The following is a 15,297-nucleotide window of genomic DNA, read 5'->3' on the forward strand; positions in this document are numbered from 1 at the left end:
CGTCCGTCCGTCCGTCCGCCCGTGGCCGTGCCCGTGGCCATGGCTCCGTGCGGGTTGCTAATAATGTAAATTTGTTGTTGAATTATCGAAACCGCGGCAGCGTTAAAAGTTGAAATTATATACGGACATATGATAGCGATTATTTAAATTAAATTCAAGGAAGAATAATGAATTAAATGAAACCTTTTAATTGCAGCGAGAATGATTGAAAATTTAAAACGTGTTTCCCCCAAGAATGTGGATACATATTCTTCTTTCGCTCCTTAGCAAAGTATCGTCACGATTGTCACGAATACTATATACTACACGACACGCGACACCCACATGACACATGATTATGAGAAAAGCGAGCGTACGTGACGATGCAAGATGCGAGTAATCGAATTATCGTGTTAATTTTATTGCGTAATCAATTTTTAATATTTTTATTAGGAAACAGTAGCATTATTGGAAGAGGGTGCTATCCGTGCTACCGCTGCGCTGCGCGCTACCAACGTGTGGATTCGAATAGTCATTACAAAGTTACGATCGATACAAAAGAGACAGAATAATACACAGAGGAAAAAGAATATCTAATCTAAAAGAATCGCCGCGCTGGCGCACGATGCCGTTTTCCATATATATGTATACTTATCGCATCTTATGTAGATACATACCTATATATATATATGTATATATTCATTGATCCCGAATATCGAATTGCGCCATCGGTCTCGTGCATGAGACCGAATACTTATTCGTTTTCATCAGACAAAAAGAATACAATAGACAATAGACAGCTGTCACGTACGTGTCCGATCGATCATCTCAGAACGACGGCGGCAGGTACGATCGTGTTGACACAATTCCAAAGAAATAAGGAGTGAGCGCCTGAGCGGCTGATGTTCACGTTATACATACCTACTTATATATATGTATATCAAATACTTTGAGCAATTCCAATATTTTTCTTTAGTTTTTTAAATTTTAACTGCTGCTTCGCCACCTTTTAATTCTTTATAAAAAGTCTCCTCCGTCTTGTATGTAATAAAAGAAAATATGCGATGCTAAATTGTATTAGAGATTGATCTCGCGTGAGACTTTTCTTCCGCATACTGCCATACTTTATAAGCGAAATAAATAAGGAAACACATGATAATTGACACATTTATTAATAAACATCGCTATATAGTTCAAAAAACTGTGATAAATATTATTTATATAAAATATATATATTATACTTAATATACTTTATACGAATATAAAAAGGCACTTAAAGTTACTTAAAGCTTTTAATACATTCTTCTCTGCTCTGTATCTAGCTGTACATTTTTACGTTTCTTTTTACATTTTTGTTTGTCTGAAATTGAAATAAACACGTGTATTTTGTTTGCGTGTGTGTGTGTGTGTGTGTGTGTGTGTGTGTGTGAAATTTGCTCTCGATTATTTATTGGTTTTAAAGAAGAAAATAAAATTGTATGAAATGTAAAAAGCATAGCTAAACACGTGAGATCCATATTAAATCCATTTCTATAAATAGCTCTCCAATGGCAGCTTAATAAGGATGGCAGAATCACGTCACGAATTACGATTGTTAGGATAGATTATCAATTTTATAGCGTTTTTTCTTGGCTGCACTATCGCCCACTAATGCAACACTAGTGCAATATTGTTGGGCGGTAGTGCAGCCAAGAAAAAACGCTATTAGTAACACAACATTTGTGCATAAAGCTAATTGCGATAAAAGCGATTAAATACATCATTTTTACTAATTTATCCCTTTATATTTCGTAAAGAGATTATATAACACGCGGAGCGTAGATTTCAGATCCAAATTTACGATATCTGTAAGAGAAAAAAAACGTTAAGTTTAAAGATTTAAAAAATTGTAACATTAGAATGATAGCGATTTATCTAGAAATTACAAACCTTCGGGACGAGCTTTTGGCTTCGGTAGCCCAATATCTCGCATAATATCAAATGCAAATGAAACATTATGAACTTTTTGGTCAATGGTCCTTGGTGTCAAATGAAAGCTACCTAGTGGGACAAAAAAACCTTCCAAGAGACCAAGCAGCAGAATCAAGAAGACTCCATCGTGGAATTGAGTATCCAGATCGGTCACTTCCAAATGTACCTTGCTCAAATGCTTATTCACGAATGTTACCAATGACTGAAAAAAAGATGGATGATGGACAATGTATTATCGAAAATGTGAGAAGAATGACAAGTCTGAAAACTGCAAGTACAAGGCCATCTAATAAGCTTACTTTCTTTACAACGGCCAATTTGTCGGGTGCATGATCGAAAAGTGTGTCAAATGCATCACGCTCGCAACGCATACCCAAATCGTCGTACGTTGTCGTTAGTTCTTCTCTCACCGTTCTGTGTATCAACTGACCGTCCTTTTTACGTACCACAACTACTTGAACGGCAACTCTTTCCGGCAATCTAACGGGAGCGCGAAAGAGCCGTGCTAGGCCAACGAGCAGGTGCAGAATAGCAACGATATTCTTTGAATGTATAGATTCGACGCTCCACTTGTAAGGTGGATATCGACCTAGGACACGATTAGCAGCGGACAAGACAACAGCGAGCTTCTGCTTCTGTCCTTCCTCAGATTGAGTTACTTCAGGCACGTCCAATTTCTCCCCAGTCAGTTTTTCTAAAGTAGAATTTTTGCTAAGTTGAACAAAGGAACTTTTATATATATGTATATCGATACGCATACCTAGAAGTTTCTGCAGCACTTGTCCGTCGTAAAGATCTTCTACGATATCTTTCACGATAATTCGCTGATCGGCCAATTCGTCATTGATCCATTCGATCAAAACAAATATCAATTCTTGTAGCTTGGAGTCTTCTAAAGATTTTGGCTCTATCATGGAACGTTCTTCGTTCTCATCGAGAGCATATTCCTCTGGTGGCATGTCAGGATTAGCGGCATACCCTGGTGAATCAATCGCGTATTTTCCTTCTTCCTGCACATCTTTCACTAAAAATATAACGTTCTTGTTACACAAGTCCTTCAAGTTACGTTCTTTATTCTTCGGCATAAGATGATTGAATTGACGATTGAAAAAATTTGTTTGTCACAAACGCTGCAATGTAGGGCTGTAGGATATGGAAATTGAATCTACGGTTACAGTTACGGTTACGGTTACGGTTACGGACGTTACAGAGGTGGTTGATCCAAGTGAAATATAAAATGAAATTAAAATGGAAAGCTTTTCTATTTTCAAACGACTCCAATTCCCTTCATCCGCCGCATATAAGGTATCGCTCCATATAAGGATACAAGATAAGCTTCATCGGAAAATGACGTAACCAAGTTCGTGCAAGTCTCGCGTTGTTATAACGTACGAAACGTTGGACGGTACCTTCCTTGATACGTTTCTTCCGTCCGAGCGTTCCGATTTTATCCCAGAAGCTTTCCTCTTTGTCCTCTTTCTTCGTGGAAACTGGCACTCGAGGTGACTTGGGTCGAGGAGACGCCATTATTGGAGCTTTAGCTTTCGATGTTTCCATTTTTCTCGTCTGTTTTCGTCTCGTCCTCGTTCTTGGCTAGTCTTGGGCTTGGGCATCGACGAGATAGTTAGTAACTAGATAGATGATGGCATATGGCATCTCAGAAAAAGTCAGAAAAGCGGATGCGTGATAACCGCCAATCGGAAATCGCCTACAAATCCAAAATGTCCAAAATACTCGCCATCGCCATGTGCATTATAAAACTACGTTTACACGGCGGCTTATAATTTATAATCCGGTTTAATAACTACTGTATACCATCCGATCCAACTATTTTGATACTAACATTTGAATCAATTTTTGATGGATCATGGGCAATCAGGGCAAATGGCCTAGTTTACACCGATCTCTTGATACGCGTATCAAATAGTATATTTGAGCTGATTAGCCAATAATCAAACTAATTTACTAGTTATTTACTATTTAATACGCGTATCAAGTGATCGGTGTAAACTAAGCCAATGTGGGCAATTCAGGCAATATTGGGCCAATTCCTTTTAGTGACACAAGTCGACACAAACATCGTTCTATCCTTCTTGGCATTCAATGAATAACAAAGACAGAACGACACTTGTGTCGACTTGTGTCACTAAAAGGAATTGGCCTATTGGCTATTGGATTAGCATCAGTGGCATATCATGCACTGTGCACATGCACTATGCATATGCATATGCAGTGCCTGCTTTCTGCTATGCAGCAAGCAGCGTCATGCGTCATGTCTCACAGTCTCATGTCTCATGTCCAAAATATACCAAATTTCAAACCTCAAAACCTTAAAACCGTGCTCGCGAAACGATACCGATACGAGTTATGAGCTTTTGGTTTAATTTCGTAAAAAACGCATTTCTCGGAATGTTACGATTATTTTGGTTTGGCAAACGCAAGATATCCAACTCTTTAAGCATATATATTAAAACGAGTACAGGCAATACTCTTGCCGTCGAATTAGATCCAAAATGGGATATTAAAAATTTAAAGGAGATCGTCGCTCCTCGGATGGGGATAGCACCGGAGGATATTAAAATTATATTCGCAGGTAAAGAGCTGCACAATTCGACCATAATAGAGGTGAGAGAGAGAGAGAGAGAGAGCTCAAGTGATACGCTCGCGCGTAGATAAATATACTTTTGTACTCGTGTATCTCTGATTATAAATTATAATACGCATCCGTGCATTTAACGTCGCAGGAGTGTGATTTAGGACAACAGAGCACGTTGCATGCGGTAAGGACGCCTCCACATAAAATGCTAAATAAAAGGAAGGATAGCACGAGTCCTATAGAGGAATCTATGTCGGAATCTATGTCCATTTCGAACGACAGTGGTAGCAAGCCTATGAACGAGACGCTTATGGACTTATCCCTGGATGAGTCAGATCGACAAACGTTATCCTTGGAAGGTGGCAGCATGACTTGACGTGCTCTAAATTGATTATATGTATTAATTTTCCAAGTAACGGGTGATTAATTTGTTATTTTATTATTATCGACAGTGCAGCAGGAAAATCGAGCACACTTTTATGTATACTGTTCGGCTCCGTGTAAAGATGTGACGGCAGGTAAATTGAGGGTCAAATGCGCAAGATGCGGTAGTGGTGCTGTAACTGTCGATAGAGATCCTCAATGTTGGCCAGACGTATTGCAACCGAGAAGAATAACCGTACATTGCGAGAGCGATTATTGTCCCGTTACTTCAAGTGTGTTTAGCGACGAGACAGATAATCAAGTCTCTTACGCACGTTTTTATTTTAAATGCGCCAAGCATCCCAGTTTAGGAGAGAATGACGAAGCTGTACCCCTTTATCTCGTTAAGCCAAACTTGAGGAATATTCCTTGTCTGGCTTGCACAGATGTCAGGTGCCTTAATAGTATATTACGAAAATACGAGTATCTCCTTTGCTGGCACATGGATAGTACGTGGATAGTAATGTTAATATTCTAATACATATACAGAGAAACTGTGCTGGTATTTCCATGTGAAGCCGGTCATGTGACTTGTCTTGATTGCTTTCGCGAATATTGCACGGTTCGTTTGCACGAACGACAATTTGAATTTGATACTACTGAGGGATATTATACATTGCCTTGCCCTGCTGGATGCTCCAATTCTTTTATCCGTGAAGTTCATCATTTCCATTTTCTTAGCGCGGAACAGGTAAATAATATATAATGGTAACAATATAATATTTGTCAACTTAAATTTTCTTTGAGAGAATTTCATAATGCATTATATATTTAATGCATAGTACGAGAGATATCAGAGATTTAGTACGGAGGAACATGTTTTACGCGCTGGTGGTCTTTTGTGTCCAAGACCAAACTGTGGAATGGGTATTATACCACCCTACGTGGAAGATGGCGCAGAGTGCCGAAAAATTCAGTGTATCGGTGGATGTGGCGTAAGTGACACACTTTTTGTATAAAAGAAATTTTCTCAACTTTTTCTCCTCTCTTTTCTATTCAGTCTATTCACAGATTGTATCGTAAGTTGCGCATTTCTCACTTACGCATTCTCGCATGGACTTGGACTAAATCCTGCGTTAAAAACAACTTTTACAGAATGTTACTATTACTTTGTAATCGATTCTCGATATGACATTTTTTAAGAAAATACAGATTACAGTTAAAGTGCTTCTCTGTGCGGTCGTTCCGCGTGCTTGTATATTAAATATAATGAAAAAGATACGAACTTGGTAACAACTTTGCATATTTTTTAACTTAAATGCATTATTTCTTATTAAATTGTAGTATTAATACTTCAACTATTAAATGCTTGGTCATTTGTTATCATTTTTTTAACACTTGTCAATCATGTGAGCATCGCTGACAACGGATTAATCGGATGTCGCGCTGACAACCAACACCGTATTGTAATTCTCCAAGTATTAACTCAGTTATCTTTTTTTCAGTATGTTTTTTGCAGAATTTGTTTACAAGGATATCACGTAGGAGAATGTGAATCACAAACTTTGGAAACATCTACGAATGTGTTTTCTTCTCGAAATTATTCCGTAGACCCCGTAAAAGCTAACGAGGTTAGTTAAATTTAATAAATCTATCTAAGCATCTATACTTTTTCAAGGATTGATTTTCGCTTGTACTTTTTAGGCTAAATGGGAGGAAGCTAGCAGAAAAACGATACAGATATCTACAAAACCTTGTCCTAAATGCAGAACTCCTACCGAGCGAGACGGTATGTACATCCGAATGGAGATTAATTTTTCAGGCATATCTGAACTTAAAAATAAACTTTATTACTGGATGGAATGATTAAAAAAATATATAAGGAATATATATGGCACGAAACATTGGTCCAAGAGATCCATAATTTTATCTTGGAGATTTTGTTTTCTAAGGACCATACAAAAATATTTTATGCTTATGAGTAACAAATTATTTACTTACAGAAGGTTGCATGCACATGGTGTGCATAAGAGCGGGATGTGGCTATCATTGGTGCTGGCTATGTCAAACGGAATGGGCCAGAGAATGCATGGGTAATCATTGGTTTGGATAAGATGTGGAAGAAAATCACATATATCAATTTGATTTTGACATGTATGATAATTTGTAAGATGTATATACATATGAGCATTATATTGAGAAGAATTTTGTCATTATAACGTTGTCATTGCAGTAAAGCTTATCGAATATTTTTGTATCACGGTATAAATATAGTGGGTACTTGTGAAGTCCTTATAAAGACTTGACGTAATGTTCAATATCAAATAGGAAAATACTTGTATCGTGTATCGTATCGTATCGTAGGGATCATATTTGTTCTGGAAAGTACAGGAGATACGAGTATCGTGATTAAGGAATACCGTGCGGTTATCGTAATGACGTAATTCTTATGCACTGGTCACGGGAATCATATGTCTTTACATGTTTGCTGTTACCGGAAAAATTGCAAGTTGGTAAGTCACAGCGCATTATAATCGCATCTCAAGGGCAACAGTTATTGGCGCGATCGAGCGAAAATTTCTGATCCGAATTGGATAATTCGTAGTAATCTTTTTCCTAGATAATATTCGCATTTGAATATAGGTGCATAAGCATATGCAAGGAAATGGATTGGTCCATTTCCTTGTGCACATGAATGTATGGACCAATCAATTTACTTATGTTCATGTTTAAGGTGAAATTTCATGGGCAGTGAAAAGCAGCAGCAGGTCGTACTGATTGGCTACAAAATAGAGAAGTTCTAGAAACTCGAGAACTTCTCTATTTTGCAGCCAATCAGTACGATCTGCTGCTGCTTTTCACTGTCCATGAAATTTCACCTTAAGGCATAAGCATAAGGGCTCAGACACAATGAGAAAAATAAGGAATAAGATTAAGGAATAAGGGAACGTCGCATCTCACTTCAGTACACGTACATTAAAGTGAGATGCAACATGCCTTATTCCTTATTTTTCTCATTGTGTCTGAGCCCTAAGAAAATTGATTGGTCTATTTCCTTATGCATATGTATATGGACCAATCAATTTTCTTATGCTTACGCATTATGCGTTGTGCAGAAGTGTGTGCTCTCCCGCTTTACGCATAGGACTTTTCCCTCAAAGTCGCGAACGTTTGCCACGGGTCGCTAATATCTAGACGCGATGCATCGTAAAAATATCTTGTTTTCGTTCTCTCTCTCTCTCTCTCTCTCTCTCTCTCTCGTATCCGTCTTGTCCCTGGTTATTTCTGGTTATTCCTCGCAAGCATTCATGAACAACGAATGACAAAATTGACAACGAATGTGAGAGGCTCGTGGTTCATGGGTTCTGCTCGGAGAGACGCAGAGAGACTATCCGGGCTACTGATAGTACTGGGCGTACTGGCTACGCGAGTAAAGGTGGAAGCACATAAAATTGCAGGAGCCATATGCGCATGCGCTATGGTATCTGCATTCTGCCCATGGCTTCTGAATTTTCAATCTACATAAAAATACATAAGCATAGTTTATGTAGATTGAAAATTCAGAAGCCATGGGCAGAATGCAGATACCATAGCGCATGCGCATATGGCTTCTGCAGTGACTTCCAGTGACTTCTGCATTCTGCTCATGGCTCCTGCAATTTTATGTGCTTCCACCTTAAAGCCCCTTGCACAATAGGCGATAGCGATAGCGATAGCGACAGCGACAAAGTTGCCGACAAAGGTATAGCTTTGTCGGCAACCTTGTCGCTGTCGCTATCGCTATCGCCTATTGTGCAAGGGGCTTAACGCGAAGCTTGGCGAGGCGAGGCGAGATAGGTCAGATAGGACTGGGGTGATAGGAGAAATTGGCGCGCGCGTTGGCGCTTTGGCGCTTTGGCGCGTTGGCGCGTTGGCGCGCGTGTCACGCGCGAGAGGCGCCGCGTAACGTGGAACGAGGGCGACCATGTGACCGGCGGCCGGCCAATCAGCTGTTTAGCTTTGTCGTGCCGCCAAGCTCATTTCCAGTCCGTATGCACGCGGAAGCTGCGGGTCCGACTGGCTGCAGGTAGATTGCGATTATTCCGGGCTGGTGCGAATTATGCGCGGTCGATCGCGATAGAGGAGACGCCGACGTACCACGGCTGACGGATCGGGCCGGTCACGCGGCGCGCGACACCTCGCAAATCACCCTCTGGAGTGCTTTTATATGCGAGGTCGCCATTTTGGTGATATACGCCGAGCCGACGATTCGAGCGGAGTGTAGCCCTTATGATCTTTTTATCTCCCTTTTTCGCACGGCCCATCCGCGCTATCGCCCTCAGCCGATCGACGGCCCAATAACGTCGGAGATGACACAGCAAAACAAAACGATGAATTTCCTAATACACGACGCTAATGGTAAGTGAATTCTAAGAAAGAGAGTGCTGACTGCGCGCCAACGCACAGTCGGCACTCGGCGCGGCGGCGGCGGCGGCGGCGGCGACTCGGCATCCTACCTCGTGATCCTTCCCTCGTCTTCGTTGCCTCTGTCGCCTTTGTGCGCGGCTCCGCTACCCTTGGCCACTCTTGGCCACCCTTGGCGAACGTCGAATAAAAGTCACGGCGCGCGTCCGCCCTCCGCTTTCCACCTTCCGTCTTCCGCCTTGTCGCCTTGTCGCCGCGGTTCGAGATCGCCGAGATCGCTGAGATTGCTTAAATTGCTAGAATCGCCCCCGGCTGCGAGTTTACGCGCTTACGCTTCCTCCCGACTCCGAATCAGGTTTGTCCGAGACAACGGCAACGATCACAGCTTTCCCCGTTCCAGCCGAATTTTCCCTTCGTAACTCGCCCTCTTTCCCAGCTTTATACATTACGATTTCGCTCCTATGTCAGTTGTCTCCTTGATCTCCTTCATCCCCTTGATCTCCTTGATCCTTGATAAGAATGGGAAACGTACGCTCAGTATACGCTCAGCAAGAGTGAATTCTATCCAACCAACGCCAGCGCAATGGATAGGCAGGCGATTTATACTCGATTGTAAACATGTTATGTGTCTCTTTTACTTGTCGTCTCTGCATTTCATCTTACTCCACTTGATAAAATACGATGCTAACGTATTTTATCTGAGATGAGGTGAGATTGATTGTTGCTCTTTTAAAAATTATATCATTTCCTGCAATCTTGTTACTACTGACACGAGTTTTATTGTGTCTCGTGTAGCGTTACGAAGATTTCCAATTTCCATTTTTATGTCTAGAGATCTAGAGACTTGACATCCTATTTTTTGCAATATATTATTTATACGAATACGGATGAAAGGAACGGAATGCTTTCTACATTCGGTAGCTTCCAAAAGTTCAGTATATTGAATAGAATTAAACATTAGACTTGGAAAAACATATTCTTCTCCTTTTGCTCTCAGGTCTGTTAACATTTCTAATGTTTATGATTCCTAAATTTAATTACTCGCGACTTACTGAGGTATGCCTGGAAGATTTTTGTGATACATAGTTATTAGTTTGTCATCAGATGACATAAGAACTGTATGATCTGCTTAAATGTCAAAACGGAATTGATAACATAAATATATCAATATCAATCTAATTTGATATAAAACTAATAATATATTATGATATAAAACTGTGTAGTATAAATATACATTTTTATTCGTCAGTTGCAAATGAATAATCCACTTTTACAATATAGCACGCTTCAATACATTTTTCAGTATAAACACACCACACACACACACACACACACACACACACACACGCTCGCACACGTGTACATGCATGCATGTATGTATGTATGTATGTATGTATATATAATGCGTAGCATAACAAATTTTGCAACTGAAAGTGTCTACATGTGCTCTGTACATCTTATCATATATGGCTATATGGATTGAAATTGATAGATTAGGTATATTTAAGTTATATTAAATTAGATTTTTTCTTGTCCAAAAAATAAATTTTTAAAATATCACACACATCTGATATAGATATAGATAAAGATTTACAAGTAATTATGGATAAATCAATTCATTGCAGGACATCCACAAGTGATAAAAGTAGTGCAAAGTACACCTAATAAAGCATTAAGTGGTATTGTTAGCACAACAAATGCAGGTGGCCTTAAAGTGTTTAAAGCTCCTAATCAAGAAACGCAGGTACTTGCCAGTTTTATATCTCGTTTATCATAATTGTGGATTTTAGTTTAATATAGAGGTTATATATTGATAATATGTAACTTATTTTTGTGATAAAGTATTTCGTAGGAGAACTATAAATAAACAATAATAAATTACATTTAAATATCGTTATGCAGAATATTTCTGATATTTCGTTTTAGTTAGTGCAATAACATTGGAAATCAGATTTTTCTAAATATTACATATGTATCGTTCCAATTAGGTTTTATCATCGAATACACAAGTTCTTAGGACTATTAGCTTGCAGAATCCATCTACGCCTGGTCAGAGTAAGTATAGCTTTTTTTTTTATCTTCCATATAATCATGATAGCATTATATAAACATAGTATTACCATTTGGAAATGTGTCTACAACATTAAACATGTGTTTATAGGACTTGTAACAATACCTTTGCAAAATACTAAAGTGACAACATCAAAAGGAGGGGAATCTATGATGACCAAGACCATACAGCTAACCTCTGCACAAATGGTAGATATAATTTTGTGAATAAGCAACAATTTAATGTAGAAATTAAGTTTTATAGTGACAACTTCAAGTACAAATACACAATTTCAGAGCGACATAAAACAAGCTATTGCATCCCAACAGCAGCAACAACAGCAGCAGCAGCAACAGCAACAGCAGTCTAACACTTCGCAACTTGTTAAGGATGCTACTGGGAAAACTTTTATCAGTCCAATATTAGATCACAGTGGATCTAGAAAAAGACAAGATGTGGAAAGTGGCGATTTTGTGCCTGAGTAATGCAATGATTTTATTACGCACACATGTACACACACACACACACACACACACACACACACACACACACAAAGAAGAGTTTACTTTCACCACACCTTGCAAAATACTCTACATCAATCTACTCCATCATCTAGCTCTAAATTCCCATTTATATATCTTGTTTCTTTTTATTATTGTAGTAAACGGAGAAAAGCAGAAAAGGTCGGGAAAGGGTTGAGACATTTCTCGATGAAAGTCTGTGAGAAAGTGAAAAAGAAAGGTACTACTTCCTACAATGAAGTAGCGGATGAATTGGTTGGTGAATTCACTAATCCTGCTCACATAAATTCTCTGACAGATCAGGTATTTGTTTCCTAATACCCGTATGTTAATTATAAGCTTCAAAAAGTATTTGCTTTAAGACGTACTTATTTGATTGTCAATTAAATTTACATTGGATACTTGGCTCTTTTTTTCAGCAATACGATCAGAAAAATATTAGAAGACGCGTATACGATGCTCTAAACGTGTTAATGGCGATGAATATCATTTCGAAAGAGAAAAAGGAAATCAGGTGGCTCGGTCTGCCCACTAATTCATTACAGGAATGTGTAGCATTAGAAAAAGATAAGAAGAAGAAGATTGAGAGAATCAAAGCTAAAACGCAGCAATTGCACCAGCTAATCCTCTCTCACATTTCTTTCAAGAACTTGGTTGAACGTAATCGTTTAAACGAGAGTCTTCGCGGGCCACCGAAACCCAATTCTGCCATACAGCTGCCATTCCTCATTGTGAATACCAGTAAAAAGACTGTCATAGATTGCAGCATTTCAAATGACAAGTATGTCAAACAGAAAAAAAAGATGAAAACAATAATCGATAAATATCACATGTAAATTTAAAGGAGAGTTATTAATCCGATTTTTTTTTGTTACAGAACCGAGTACCTGTTTAATTTTAATGATAAGTTTGAAATTCATGACGATATCGAAGTGCTGAAGCAAATGGGTCTAGCTTTCGGTAAAGAAATACTGATATTACTTTTTATGCTATAATTAGTCACTATTTCATATATTTTGCTGAAATATGCTATAAATCTCTGAATTATGAGGTATAAAATATGTATTCTTATAGGATTAGAAAAAGGAGAATGCACTGAAGAAAATTTGCAAAAGGCGAAATTAATGGTTCCGAAATCACTCGAGAAATATGTAGAACGTATGTGCTGTCTGTTTTATACATATATATATATATGTATATGGATATTTAAATTTGAGTCCACTTGTTTAAAAGGATCGATCGTTGCAGAGTTAGCATCAGGCGATTTAGAGAAGTTTATTCCAGTAACTATTCCTGGTCCAAGTACATCGATCGAGGATTTAGATATGAAATTGGAAGGTTCTCGGCCACCGTCGTCGTCACATACTTCATTATCGGAAGATCCTTTATCGCCACCGTCTCAGTACTATTCGGAGGAAGAGGACGACGAGGAAGAAAGTGACCAAGATGATCAGGCTGATAGTGATCTTGACGCTAACTAGCATCCCGAATAACTCTTCAAAGGCCAGACTCAGGGTTCGTATGTTTACTCTCCCTTCCCCCTCTGGAGCCCCGCTCACCACCTCTTCCCTCTCATTGATTTATAATATACTTTTTACATGTACATATAAAAACGTGCCTCATACTGTACAATATTTAACTGCAGTAATTTTACAATATTATTTCAATATATATTAATGATATTACTACACTTTAATAATAAGCATATTTAAAACTTGAGAATATCAATCCGCGATGTTAAGATACGGTTAAAGGGACTTTGCTTCTAAATTTTAGGATACTCGCCACTATCATCAGCGATATGCCAACATTAATAATATCGTCGTTGTTGCCAATATCGTCTTCACCCCGGTCGCCAGTTTTTAACATATATCGAACAAGGATAAGAATTGATAATTATGAAGTGAGCGAAATGTAAATCTGTGAGGTAAATGAGAATGGTCAAAGGAGAAATATGTTGATTGGGGCCAAGGAGAAAACGTAGCAATTAATTGGGCTGATTGAATTGGCAGATCGAAGTGGCATTTTTTTTTTCGTATCAAGTAATAAAATGGTTTGATGCACTCGTGCGCGCGCGCGCACGCGAAATGATCGAAATAAATGAATGACTGAATGGGGTGCTATATTTTAGTTGTGCATCATCAAGTTTATATGACTAGCGCGTCTATGTATTATAAATTATAATCTTACAATATCATAATATTATGTGTACGAGATATATTGACCAGTACTCATTTTCTTATGGCACGTTTATAATACCAATTGTCTGTGGTAAGCAGTAAAATGACGTACGATAGATGCAGGCGCACATTTGACTCGAATTAAAAATACAAATAAATTGTAATAATGTTATATGAAGTTTGTAGTTTGTGGTTAGTCTTTTGAAAGAGAGGAGAGGATGTGTGTATTGAATAACGATACTATGTAAGGGTTTGCAGTAATTTTTTTACAGCAAACTAAAAAAAATGAAATTTTTTTTCATATCTATTATACGTATAAACATGCTACATTTAATGGCTGCGTTCAACAGAAAGAAATTATTTTAAAACTATTGCGTAACTTTTCATCTTGAATACTTTTTTTTTTTGTATATCGAAGGTACGCTGCATTAATGTTGAGATTAATGCAATAATTGATTATTATCCTTGGTATTTGTAAAGAATCAAAAGTAATAGTATAATTGTGTCGATTATGGTAGGCGTTATACCGAAATAAGAAATAGTAAACTATGCAGCACAAGGGAGCGTTGATCGATTATTTTGTCAGTGCTAAATATTAACTTGACATTGTTTTCTGCTGAACGCACCTGATGACATACATGATGTCCGTTGATTATACATTGTACCCATGTTTCGCATGGATTTACAAGAAATTTTCTGCTTCGATGCTAAGTTAATTGCAATCTGTACAAAAGCACTGTGTAGTTAAACTTGTTAGGAATGCTGCTTTACTCCAAATCATCATCGTCGTAAAGATCATCAAACTCTGAAAAGAAGCAATTATTTCAATAAACTAATCGTATATTCTGTTAACTTGGATTATTGTTTATGCAAAGAAATGTGTGTTGTTCATCTTCTATGAAATATGTAGAAATACTTATTAAAGAATTAAATAATATTTAATATATCATTGAAATGTCTCTAAATGGACTGCATTTGCATTTTGGAAAATGTTTAGGTTTTCAGAAAAGAGGTCTTTGATTTCTCGAGTACGAGTTTGGAGGGTTACAACGCGCTATATATAAGTTTGCAAATGTAATTTAATGTTTGATATACCATTGAAAAATTCCGAATGAACAGCTTTCTCACTAGCTGTAAGATCCACCAATAGCCTACTACCTCCGACCTGAAATTAATATCGTGAGAACATAACATTTTATCATGAGATAGCAATTGAAAGAAGTTACGGGTTTA

The 15,297-nt window shown here is 38.1% G+C and overlaps 3 protein-coding genes across 6 annotated transcripts; 2 read left to right on the forward strand and 1 right to left on the reverse strand.

Moving 5' to 3' along the window:
• Nucleotides 1-1,132: 1,132 nt before the first annotated feature.
• On the reverse strand, nt 1,133-3,562 carry Parvin (beta-parvin). The gene is made up of 5 exons (XM_071714503.1): nt 3,360-3,562; nt 2,711-2,974; nt 2,250-2,644; nt 1,909-2,152; nt 1,133-1,824 (listed from the first exon to the last, which is right to left on the reverse strand). Exons 1-5 carry the CDS (start codon nt 3,505-3,507, stop codon nt 1,748-1,750), a joined length of 1,128 nt encoding a protein of 375 aa, XP_071570604.1. The 5' UTR covers nt 3,508-3,562; the 3' UTR covers nt 1,133-1,747.
• A 662-nt stretch (nt 3,563-4,224) lies between these two features.
• Park (E3 ubiquitin-protein ligase parkin) lies at nt 4,225-7,210 on the forward strand. Its single transcript, XM_071714393.1, has 8 exons — nt 4,225-4,575; nt 4,695-4,905; nt 4,999-5,362; nt 5,459-5,660; nt 5,752-5,904; nt 6,415-6,540; nt 6,614-6,698; nt 6,913-7,210. The coding sequence occupies exons 1-8, from the start codon at nt 4,318-4,320 to the stop codon at nt 7,020-7,022; spliced, it is 1,509 nt and encodes a 502-aa protein (XP_071570494.1). The 5' UTR covers nt 4,225-4,317; the 3' UTR covers nt 7,023-7,210.
• Nucleotides 7,211-8,859: 1,649 nt separating this feature from the next.
• Dp (transcription factor Dp) lies at nt 8,860-15,013 on the forward strand. 4 transcript variants are annotated; one of them, XM_071714456.1, is made up of 11 exons: nt 8,860-9,307; nt 10,939-11,057; nt 11,302-11,368; nt 11,475-11,572; nt 11,660-11,844; nt 12,025-12,187; nt 12,304-12,665; nt 12,762-12,844; nt 12,959-13,042; nt 13,118-13,399; nt 13,661-15,013. In XM_071714456.1, the coding sequence occupies exons 1-10, from the start codon at nt 9,259-9,261 to the stop codon at nt 13,363-13,365; spliced, it is 1,458 nt and encodes a 485-aa protein (XP_071570557.1). In that variant the 5' UTR covers nt 8,860-9,258; the 3' UTR covers nt 13,366-13,399; nt 13,661-15,013. The 4 variants fall into 4 exon arrangements, with proteins under 4 accessions (XP_071570557.1, XP_071570558.1, XP_071570561.1 ...); XM_071714457.1 differs by having other exon boundaries at nt 8,864-9,307; nt 13,133-13,399; XM_071714460.1 differs by lacking the exon at nt 8,860-9,307 and adding an exon at nt 9,391-10,021.
• Nucleotides 15,014-15,297: the final 284 nt, after the last annotated feature.

The sequence above is a fragment of the Temnothorax nylanderi genome, unplaced genomic scaffold (genome assembly GCF_030848795.1).
Source record: "Temnothorax nylanderi isolate EJ_2023f unplaced genomic scaffold, tnyl_v1.0 TNYL_tig0140_pilon, whole genome shotgun sequence".
Taxonomy (NCBI): Eukaryota; Metazoa; Arthropoda; class Insecta; order Hymenoptera; family Formicidae; genus Temnothorax; species Temnothorax nylanderi.

What these genes read in the sequence shown, in the direction of transcription:
- Parvin (XM_071714503.1), bottom strand. Translation starts at nt 3,507, where the DNA reads ATGGAAACATCGAAAGCTAAAGCTCCAATAATGGCGTCTCCTCGACCC. An exon ending in GAAGAAACGTATCAAGGAAG is followed by an intron (nt 2,975 to 3,359) that starts GTACCGTCCAAC and finishes TTATATTTTTAG; the next exon opens with TGAAAGATGTGCAGGAAGAA. An exon ending in GCCAAAAGCTCGTCCCGAAG is followed by an intron (nt 1,825 to 1,908) that starts GTTTGTAATTTC and finishes TTTCTCTTACAG; the next exon opens with ATATCGTAAATTTGGATCTG.
- Park (XM_071714393.1), top strand. Translation starts at nt 4,318, where the DNA reads ATGAGCTTTTGGTTTAATTTCGTAAAAAACGCATTTCTCGGAATGTTA. An exon ending in AGTGTATCGGTGGATGTGGC is followed by an intron (nt 5,905 to 6,414) that starts GTAAGTGACACA and finishes TCTTTTTTTCAG; the next exon opens with TATGTTTTTTGCAGAATTTG. An exon ending in AACTCCTACCGAGCGAGACG is followed by an intron (nt 6,699 to 6,912) that starts GTATGTACATCC and finishes ATTTACTTACAG; the next exon opens with AAGGTTGCATGCACATGGTG.
- Dp (XM_071714456.1), top strand. Translation starts at nt 9,259, where the DNA reads ATGACACAGCAAAACAAAACGATGAATTTCCTAATACACGACGCTAAT. An exon ending in CTCCTAATCAAGAAACGCAG is followed by an intron (nt 11,058 to 11,301) that starts GTACTTGCCAGT and finishes CGTTCCAATTAG; the next exon opens with GTTTTATCATCGAATACACA. An exon ending in AGTGGCGATTTTGTGCCTGA is followed by an intron (nt 11,845 to 12,024) that starts GTAATGCAATGA and finishes TTATTATTGTAG; the next exon opens with TAAACGGAGAAAAGCAGAAA.